Genomic DNA, 11,459 nt, shown 5'->3' with positions numbered 1-11,459 from the left:
TGAGAAATACAGACTATTTCTCATAAAATATTACCATTTTCTCGACGAATTCATCGTTACTAGGCAAATTCAGAGGTTGTAGTTCGCATCCACTGGAATACTCTCGTTTTATGTATACTTTATACAGTCAATAAAGAGCGCCCTCTCTAATGAGATTACTTTTTGTACTTCGCATCTCGCACAATGCGGTCGTTCGGTTAGGCTGAGATATGTTTGTTTAAGTGTCAAAATCTCAGTCAGAATCAGTTTTTTAACAAAGTTGAAATAATTCCTATGAAATATTATATTTCACAAGTGTCAATACTAGCAACGGAAAATATCATGTCGGTCGGTTTTATGTGTGATAACAAAATCTAAATCGAGGTAAGGCTAGGCCTAGCCAGCAGCGTTGAAAAGGCTAATGTTTTCGGCGCCTACGATATTTCTTCTCACGACCTATCGCAAAATCAACATGAAAAATTCATCCGCATTTATTTTTTGTGTGGAACACAAAAAATCAAATTTCAGTCTTATTTTACATTTTGTTCATTCTTAGGAATGTCTAAATTCAGTTAAACTAGCAATTCCGTATTATATTTATAAATCTTTATAACATACAAAAATTAGATTTTTCTTAAAAATTGAAATTTTGCCGGGAATGGGGCCTTAAGTTTACTAAAAAGTTGAGCTTAATAAAATGTTTTCACTTTGAATAGGCTTTGCTAGATAAATAGAAATTGACACTAGACAATAATTGCTCTATTTATTGCTACATTTAATAAGTTACATACAATTTAATTTCTTTTTTCCAGACAGTCAACATGAGCTTGCAAAAACATGATGAATTGAACTGTTTAATCAAAGGAATACATTTCATTGATGGACATTTAAACAATGAATGTTATTACTGGAAGAATCCAAATCCTTTAAATTTAGAGGGAAGTGTCAAGATGCCCTTTAACTTTCGAGACCCATATCCTTATATGGTCGTCAACATCGGCTCGGGGGTGAGCATCCTAGTGGTAGAGTCGCAAGATAACTTTCGCCGAGTCTCTGGAACAAGGTAAGTCTTCCATAGAAAAATACAATCCAATTAATATAAATAAAATTAACTGGGTGTTGTACTAACTAAATAATGTATGGAAATAATACTGTAATGCAGATTGAATTAAATGGAAAAGAGCAATGCTCAAAAATAGGCTCCAGATAGGTGCAAAACCTAAAGCGTTTTACATGTACTGTATAGTTTGTTGACAATGCTACATTTAAGTTCAAAAGGGTCAAAATTACCCTAAACATACTGGAGTCCATTATCAGACACGGCGCTATCAGCCATTGGTCACAACACCGTTTTGTTGTGTACTGTAGATTACCACCAGGGCGATGAACACAGCGGAAGCGACTCTTCATCACACCAAAACAGCGTTCAACAACATTTCTTGCTTGTGCATGCACATCATTGTAGCTGTCTCTTATACACATCTAGATGTGTATAAGAGACAGGTGCATACTTAACGTACGTCTGTTTACCATAACTTTAGCTATAAAAAACATCTGTTGTGCTAGATGCATGCCATTTAACTACATTCAATCCAATTACTGTATGTAGAATAAATTTATGAATAGAAAAGTAAATACAGTAACATCACACACACACACACACTGCAAAGTTGAAACATCTGTCTCTTATACACATCTAGATGTGTATAAGAGACAGATTCTTAGGAATGTCTAAATTCAGTTAAACTAGCAATTCCATATTATATTTATAAATCTTTATAACATTATACAAAAATTAGATTTTTCTTAAAAATTGAAATTTTGCCGGGAATGGGGCTTTAAGTTCAAAAGGGTCAAAATTACCCTAAACATACTGGAGTCCATTATCAAACACGGTGCTATCAGCCATTGGTCATTAGTCAAAACGTAGGACCAATTACCGACTCCCTGATAAAACTACATTCACACTGTACTTGAATGAACTGAAATGAACCTTAACACATTCCATTTTACAGAAAATTTCCGCTACCACAGTCTAGAGTGTATCTGCACAAGTGCTGTATACTCAAAAAGGGTTGCCAGATAAACATCAACTAGCACTAATTAATACTACCTTCTCAATTATCTTACTGATACCAAATCATTATATTGTTTGTTGAACCTAACAGTGTTTGTTCAGACTCTGTCTGATTCAACATACAAAGTTTGATGAGACAAAGAAAAACCTGGAATGTGTGAAACCAAGTTGTCTGTCCAGCGACACATAAATAAGATAATACTGCATGCCGGGTTTCATTTTGTTTTAGTGTGATTTTTCTCGTGAGGCCCAGATGTACCCTCCAGCTGATTTTGGTAATAAAAAATATTAATTGTTGCCGTTGCCATTAACCACAAAGCTTAAAATTGCTTTTTTGTTTTGAAGAAAAGAAAATTTGAATTTAATGAAATGCTAATTTATGTGTATTTCACTGAGGTGCAACTGTGCATACTTAACGTACGTCTGTTTACCATAACTTTAGCTATAAAAAACATCTGTTGTGCTAGATGCATGCCATTTAACTACATTCAATCCAATTACTGTATGTAGAATAAATTTATGAATAGAAAAGTAAATACAGTAACATCACACACACACACACACTGCAAAGTTGAAACATTGATTAATTCTGCACCAGGTTTATAGATCCTTTCAAATTGATGTTCCCGCAATATTGCGGTAATCATAACAGGGTGATTTCTGGCCTATAACCTTTCAAAAAGCGCCTTTGTTACTGCAATATTGCCGCAATCTGACGCTTTTCTGTCTGAAAGGGTTTGACAGATTGGTGTAATATTGGAGGTTTAAAGCAAAAAGTGAAAAATTTAAGAAATATTAAAGAACTGGCATACAACTTTAAACCTTGTATATTGGTTAAACCATGGTTAAACTTCAATGCGCAGGCCGGCTTACCCTTTCAGGCAGAGCAAGGCTGTAATCAATGGGCTTATTCGACTGGTTAATTTCGCTGAGTATTATTTTCATTCGACTGGTTCGTAAAATAGACTTCGTTGACAACGAAAATTAACATAACCAGAATGCATTAATCAGCGTTAAGTTATGCATGTGACCAAAAAAAATATGGCCGACCAGTCGAATACAGCCATTAATGCAATATTGCGGCAGTATTTTACTAGGGTGCTTGGTAGTCTAAAGTAAGCCAGCATATTGGTGTACTGACCCTTTCAGACAGATACTGATGATGGCGTGCTTACCACAATGTTGCGGTATTTCAGCTCTGTCTGAAAGGAACTTACGAAAGATTGGGACACTCATGTAGTGAAAATATCTCTTCATGTTCGGTGTCGCGATGTAGAAAGAAGGCTGCATATCGCTTTGCGCTTATCCCCGGAGCTATGTATGTACTCTTTTTACATTTGGTGCTGGGTAATTTTTTCAAGATAATTGCCATCTATGGAGGCACGTTTTTTTCCCAAGCCTGGAATTACATTTGAAAATTACTTTTGAATTTTAAATATATAATAACCATGAATGATTGGAACATCTTCATATCTTAATTTAGTTTTGTAAGTAGAATTTGTGAGAAGATACTAAAGCAATTCAATAGCCATTTGTAATGTCACTCCATAATTGTAGAAGTGATCGGTTTGAGAAGCAATGACCTCGTTCTTGAATACACACATTTATCATAGAAGCATGTGCATAAGTGCTCTGATATTCATTATTCATGTCTGCTATGCAGAATGAGCTGGCTAAAGAGTTAAATATTTCTTATATACAGTACCTTAGAATTTGAATGTAAATACTAAATTTGTCAGGCCAATCAAATGGCTTGAAAATTGCTTTGTCATTTTTGTAGGTTTTATTATTATAATTTTATCAATATTAATATTTTATTTTTTTATGTGTTTGTCATCATTGATATTTTTTTATGTATTCTATTAGTTGCTATTAATTGCTATTAGTAATTTTCATTGCTTTTATCTCAAATCTTAAATTTCATTTCCTTCACAGCCTAGGTGGTGGGACATTCCTTGGATTATGTTGCTTATTAACAGGATGTAAAACCTTTGAAGAAGCCATAGAGATGGCTGCAATGGGAGACAGTTCTCACTGTGATAAGCTAGTACAAGATATATATGGAGGTGATTACGATAGGTTTGGCCTACCAGGATCAACAGTAGCTAGCAGGTAAGTATTGTGTTTATGTATACATTCTTCTATTGAGTTTGATCTTGATAGTTTCATATTCTAATGATTGCCAAACAGCTCTGTCCTGTTTACAGACCCGAATTAGGTCTGTAATCCACAAAAGAATATCTTAACATTAAGCTGTAATTGTTGACCTTTCATCAGCTTTCATTCCCAGGGTCCTGGACTTTATCTTGTTTTTCTGTGCTTTACATCTGCTTTAACACCTTTGCATGCTTTTATAGAGATTTTTTTTTCTTTTGATTATTTTACATGTTCTTCAGAATTAAATAAATATATTGTATCAGTATATTTATATTTGTATGGCTCCATAGCTTGAGAATGTATACACTATCAACATTATTTGCCCCAACAATTTTATTAATAAAGTTCTTCAATATCATAATTAGAAAATTTCTTTAAAAAAAACATGCTAAAATGTATTTAATTAATTAAAAATTTTAAATGTATAATTAATGAAGTGAAATAGTTAAGATGTATTTGTATAACATGGCCCCCAGATTCTTTCAAATTCAAAGATTATTTCTCAGGAATTTTCTGTAATATACTGTATCATTTTTTTTTTAGTTTTGGGAAAATGCATCTTGAAGATAAACAAAAAGAGGCTAGTAAAAATGACCTGGCACGAGCAACACTCGTTACAATAACCAACAACATTGGGTCAATTGCCAGAATGTGTGCTAGAAATGAGGTATGTCTCGTATATAACCTAGTTGATCATATATACCTTTATATCATTATTTAGATAGTGTATCAAAAGCATCATATTTGGATACCTGTAGATGGAAATAAATTTAAAGATGTAAAAAAAAATGAATAAATGTATATAAATGTGAATATATTATAAATATATATACGCAAATATTAATAAGTATGAATAATTATAATATACATTATATATAATAATTTAAAATAAATTTGAATTAATTAATATATGGGACTTGCCATGCCAAATTAAGCATTAGTGACAGAAACATGAAATTGATTTTTATTATAGTCATATTCTCAACATTTATAAGCTATATGAAGATAGGTCATCTGGGAAATGATTCTATTGACAAAGTTATGAGTAAAGGTATTATGGCTTTGCTACACCAAATTTTACAGCACTGCCACGCTCTTGCGCTGATTACTCAGTTTAATATTTAGCAACAGTACACCAGTTTAGGGATGACAATCCTCATACTGTATGATAAATATGAAGAGAAGCTAATAATAATCTGAATTTTACCATTTTCTATAAAATGGAAATAGTAATATAAACTTATAAAATTGTAATTTTGTTATTCCGGCATTTTGTATATTTACACTGACATTTAAGTTGCGTGTATTCTACAAACATCTATAACCACGTCAAACCTGGTGTAAAATTAATTTAGTATTGTGATAATTTTCTTTAATCCAATTTTCTTTCAATGGTTTATTTCCCTGTGTAGGGCATTGAGAGGATTGTGTTCGTTGGTAACTTTCTGAGAGTGAATACAATAGCTATGAAACTATTAGCATACGCCATGGAGTATTGGTCACAGGGTGCGCTCAAAGCCCTATTTCTCGAACATGAAGTAAGTTGTTAATTGTTTGTGATGAATTCATTTATTTGGAGGGGAGCTCTGCAATTGTTGTTATTTCCTCTGATGCTGTTGTTGATGGCACTAAATCAGAGGCCTTGTCGTCGTTGCTGTTTGATATGGCTGCTGCAGTTGTTAATATTATTAGGACAAGCACAGAGACAGCTATAAAACTGAACTATAGACCTGCAACTATTGCAGTTTGGCACAGCGGGAACGGGTTAATTTCCCAACCTCAAGGTCGGGTTGCAATCGCTTGCTTTGCATTTTGCTTGTGTCCTTGATCAAGGCACTTTATCTGCGTTGCTTCTCTCTACCAACGAGTTTAAATGGGTACCTGAGGAGGTTAAAGTGCAAAATGCGTTGATATATTTCATGCATTAAACTATGGGATTTCCCCCACAGGCATCGTTCCAATGACTGGGGTAATAATGTGGAGAAGCTCTGTATAAAAATATACATATTATTATTGTTATTGTTATTTCAGGGTTCATAACCAACTACCAATCACCACTTTATTTTAAATAGTAAAAGAATAACCACTAGACTAAATTTATATGGCCAAGATGGCAAATTATTTAATAAAGCATTTAGGGTTCCACCTTATGGAAATTTATATATGTTTGCCAAAAAAAGGTGACTATAGATTTTGAGTTGGTCATGGTTGCACAAGATAAAATTATATATTAAAAAAAAAAATTAATTATTATTGTTAATTATTGTTATTGTAATCATTTTTGTGATATTCTGATCAATAGCAATGGCTGAAATGAGAGACAGGTTTTGAGTTGGTCATGGTTGGGCAATAGAAAATGATGTACTTTTTTGAATTTTTATTATCATTATTACAATTGTTATTCTTAAATATTGTTATAATCAATTTTATGATATTCTTGTCAATCCATAGGGTTACTTTGGCTCTGTTGGAGCCTTCCTTGAACTCATCTCGCCGTACATGGACCAGCCTGAACTTCAAGCCAATGGCTTTACACAAACAACAACACAATTCTCCTGATCATTTGCAATGTCTGACCTGTATTTCCAAAACTGAAGATGTATATTTCATATAATATTTTATTGATTTATTATATTGATTAATTAATTTAAATTGATTAGGTGCATGTTTAAATTTGCTGAATAGACAGCAGCTTAGCACAGCCAGTTAAACCGTGTGTGCGCTAAACTGTGGAGATGTTTTCAGTTGTTTGGCCTCCAGTTCAATTCCATCTCAGCTATCCTCGTATTTCAGCCCGTGGACTAAAACGCAAGCTATGATTACGCATTCTCTTTTGCAAGAGACATTTAATCTGCTAATCCTGTGTACAATATGGCCAATGTTCATGTTAAAGAACTCAGTACACTTCAAAATGGAACTGGTGATTGTTTCCTCCTAGTGTACTGCCAGAAAAACCCTAGTGGAGTTAAGTCTTCAGATTTTCGTGAGTTATTCTTTTTCTTTTCCCAACAAAATATACCCTAAGTATAATTTTCCTACAGCTGTTATGTTATTAGATTTTAAACCTAGTTTTTAGATGAGAACAGAAAATTACAAAGCTGAATGTAAAACCATATTATGAGTGCTAACAAAGAACGTTTTACTTTAAACTTTTTAGAAGGGTATGAATGCAATTGTTGGGGCATAGTTCATAGTTTAAATGTTAAAATGAGGGGGTGGTGGTAGGGAGGTGGAGGGCTGTAAGTTGATTCTTTGAGCAGTCTTTTTCCATTCACACATTTCCTTTTCTTCAAAATAAGTATCTATTTTAACAAAATATATTTTGTGAACTATATGGGCATTAATGAAGTGTACTAGTGATATTTTTTGTATAATAATCAATACTGTATATTCTCCAATAAGCACCAACTCTCTTCGATAAGCTCAAAATATATTTGAGTATTTTTTCTAACCCTGTAAATGTCTTGATAATAATGAGAGAATAATGAGGCAAAATCATACTAAGATAACTATAACTACCATTTTGCTTTATTTGTATGGTATATATATGTATATATATTAAATATACATATTAAAAGAAATATATATTAAAACATTTTGTTTATCATGGATACATATAATATCCTCTTGTGTTTTAAGGGCAGAATATACAATAGCAGATCCAGGATTTGAAATGAGGAAGGTGCATTACTGATGGAAAGGCTTAACCCATAGGCTGGTGGGCTGATGGGACCATGGATTGAGACCCGGTGGGGTCAAGTGAGTGAAGCCCCTTGCACAACAATGATCTGAGCATAATTTTAATGCTTATTTAAAAGTTGTCAGGAATATTTTCCTTTTTTTGGGATTTCAAAAAAATGGTAATGTGCACCCCTAGAATGCTCCCTATGGATCTGTCATTGGAATGTCCCACTTCTAAAAGAAAAGTTCGCTGGGAATATTAAGAATTTTTCCCCACCGAGAATTTAGCCTATTTCATGTCCCATTGTATCACACTCTCTAATTAGTATACTTCAAAATAGCTTACACATTGATAGTAAGTAAATCTTCTATAGCAAATACTAGTTTCGTCATTGGTGACGTTAAATGGAGACCATTAGAATTTAATATCAAAGTTATTAGATAAGTGCGGTTGTATTTTGGCAGAAAATATAGCCCTTGGTGTTAAATAATATTAGGGGTAATTGGAGAGTGTATGTGTGTGTGCTTGCAAGAATAATTTAGGGGAGATAGAATAGGGGTATTTTTATTTCTGAGGGGATATTTGTATTTGATTGGTGTGTTAATGTTGGGTATTTAGAAGTGCTGGTAAGGAAGGGATAAATGTGTTCACCCCCGTATAATAGTAATGGTACTATAAGTGTTATTAAATAATATATATTACATGTATCTCATTCCATTTGTAGATGAACCAATATGATGTGAATTAAGAGATGTCTTCTAGAACTGCCATTAACTCAATCAAGTAAATTTAAAGCAATACTTTTTATAATTAGCAGCTGGGTTGTGGCTCAGTTAGGTTAAGTCTTTTATAATGTGTAGCGTAATTGTACTGTACTGTATGTATTGCTGCTGATCAAATCCTATCTGTCTCCCTCTATAGTCTCTGCCCAGATTATGTCGATTCTATGTTTACTACAATATGGACAACTGTTTGTATTCGTTATATTTCTTATATTCGTATTTAAAATGAGAATATTTTATCCAATTGCAACAGTTAGATTTCAATGGTAAGTTTATTACTATTAAATAGTAAAATAAATATAAAATGTCAATATGATTAAACAATATGTGTATTTATGATTGGTAATAGATATCCAAATAGATATTATTGTAATTACATGTTATGGTGGTTTTACAAGAGAACTTGAAGAATAATTGTGCACATTATTTTAATGCTAATTTTATACATTTTACACCTGTCTTACCTTGGTACTTTGTGAATGGCTCATTTTTATTTATATCTGCGGATCTGTCACAATTTAAGAACAGCACCGGTGATTCAGTAGACATTTACAAAGGGAGGCAAGACACAATATAGAAAGAAAAATGTAATTTATTAATGACGAGTTAAAATATAACATTGTACGTTGTGTGCATTTTGTGAAACATGTAATTCAGAATTAAATTATTGTCATACAAAAAGTTATGCATTATGAAGTTATATATCCTAACAATGCGATGTATGATGCTGCACATGCGCACGGCCAGCAGAGTGTCCTGAATAAAATCAAAATGAGCCGTCCGAGGATATAAAGGTATTTTTCAGCGCAAAAGCGCTGTAAAATGGTTGTTTTTTTTATAGTCCATTCCTCTATATACCTCTTTAAAAAGTGATTTCAACCCTGGATTGTACGTACATTAGCAAAGTTGTATGACGGTATGAGGGTATGAGACACTTGCTGTTTAATGTCTCGAATTAAAAGGTTGATTTGAATAAAATGTATAGGCCTAGGCCTACCCTACGGGTGAGTTTGTTTGTGCTGTATTGATGATCACTCAACAATGATTATTTAGGTGACGATTGGTTAATAAATATATACCTATATATTCAACAGATGATGTTTGTAATAGTTTTCGATTTTACTTACTTCAAAGTCGTGAGTCTACACCCACCTCAGCGCCATCATGGTTGAGAATATCTCAAGATGGTCGGAATGACACTCTTGTATGTCTACACGCTATATACTTAGGCTATGTTCTCACACGGCTGCTAACGGTTAGCAGGATCCGGATCCTGCTAACCGGTAGCTGCCGTGCGTATAGTAAAATCCATCATCATCATGATCAACATGATCTTTTATCTGCAATTTTCGGCGATAATAGAGGTCTAAATAACTTCTGTATAGTACCATAGAAAATAAAACTTAATTGTCTTTAATGTATTTACTTTAATTTCTACTTTGCGGAACTCCTTATCAAAACCCACATACTTCTTCTTCTCTCTCATATATGGGGACTTCATTCAGAGTGATAGGCCTCAGGCCCTTTTACAGTATAAATAAATATACATTTTTAGTGCTTTAAATAAGGCGAGACTTTTTTATACCTTGTTTAGCGAACCCTCCGATTCCGAAATTGTGGATTTCAAAATAATTTTTTTTTATTATAAGTGTGTTAGTGTACGAGTCGCCATGAAAAATTGAAAAAAAGAAATAAAAATAAAAATTTATATTTATTTTTATTCTGCCCTCCGCTAAATGGAATCCCTTTTCCCGAAAATTTAAATCTTCCTAATTTTCACGGAACTCCATATCCCGCGAACTTCTAGTGGTTTGACTTTCATATGTATTTTGATGTGTTGTTAATTTAGTGAATGTTTTCATATTGTTTTTTATTTCATATCTTCGTTTCGGAGGTTTTGAAATAAAATTGAAATTGGAAAAGGCATATGCTTGCTTGAAAAAATCAAGAAAGACAACATTTATTAATTGATCATAATAAACTGTTATGTTACCTGTTAGTTGAATCTACTTGTAGGCACTTTTTTTACTTAAGAAATAACATTGTGGTCGAAAAGTGAGTGGGACCAAAACCCCTTAAAATTATGTGGGGGAAGTATCCCCCGTCTCCCCATGATCTGCGCCCATACTGGTAACCAGTACAGCCACTACCCAGTCCGGATCCCCTCAAGGGGCTGACACAACACCATGGTTGAAAAACTGGCTATTCTGCCGGGAAATAACACATGCATACTTTACAAAAATGAATGTCCCTCACTTTGAAAGCGTGATAAATTTATATTGCAAGTAATTAGGGCCGGCTTGACCATTAATACCTTTGTGTCACATAACAGCCTATACTGATTCCATCGGAGTTTTTTTTTTTAAAGTCGATTCTTATCCTACAGTCATCAACATAATAATAATTATCGACATCATCATCACCGGCATCATCATCATCATCATCATCACCATCATCTATATCATCATAACCACCACCATTATTATTATTATTATTATTATTATTATTATTATTATTATTATTATTATTATTATTATTATTATTATTATTATTATTATTATTATTATTATTATTATTATTATTATTATTTTATTATTATCCTCATCATCGTCATCGTCATAAAGAAATGACGCATTAGAAAAAGAATATGAATTGTTTTTTTTTTTTATACCACTCCAGGTGGCGTTTTACATATAAACATTACTCAATGGAATACAAGGGAGACTTTACAATTAACAACAATTGTGAGTACAGTATTGAACATTTTCTCTTATACACATCT

General features: G+C 32.9%; 1 protein-coding gene and 1 long non-coding RNA gene across 2 annotated transcripts in view; both read left to right on the top strand.

Moving 5' to 3' along the window:
• The window catches only part of LOC117102585 (pantothenate kinase 3-like), a 17,145-nt gene extending 7,372 nt beyond the window's left edge, over positions 1-9,773 (top strand). Inside the window, exons 3-7 of the mRNA XM_033242909.1 lie at positions 792-1,042; positions 3,992-4,168; positions 4,757-4,880; positions 5,626-5,751; positions 6,665-9,773. Coding sequence (XP_033098800.1) covers positions 792-1,042; positions 3,992-4,168; positions 4,757-4,880; positions 5,626-5,751; positions 6,665-6,772 — 786 coding nt within the window. The 3' untranslated portion in view covers positions 6,773-9,773. The remainder of the gene's footprint in view (positions 1-791; positions 1,043-3,991; positions 4,169-4,756; positions 4,881-5,625; positions 5,752-6,664) is intronic.
• Positions 9,774-11,283: 1,510 nt separating this feature from the next.
• Positions 11,284-11,459, top strand: part of LOC117102586 — a 3,113-nt gene continuing 2,937 nt past the window's right edge. Inside the window, exon 1 of the long non-coding RNA XR_004444444.1 lies at positions 11,284-11,421. This is a non-coding gene — a long non-coding RNA (uncharacterized LOC117102586). The remainder of the gene's footprint in view (positions 11,422-11,459) is intronic.

The sequence above is a fragment of the Anneissia japonica genome, unplaced genomic scaffold (assembly GCF_011630105.1).
Source record: "Anneissia japonica isolate Jap-2015-1 unplaced genomic scaffold, ASM1163010v1 scaffold1489_len2284818_cov182, whole genome shotgun sequence".
Classification (NCBI taxonomy): domain Eukaryota; kingdom Metazoa; phylum Echinodermata; class Crinoidea; order Comatulida; family Comatulidae; genus Anneissia; species Anneissia japonica.
Note: the sequence above shows the minus strand (reverse complement) of the source record. Positions and strands in the feature narration are given on the sequence as shown.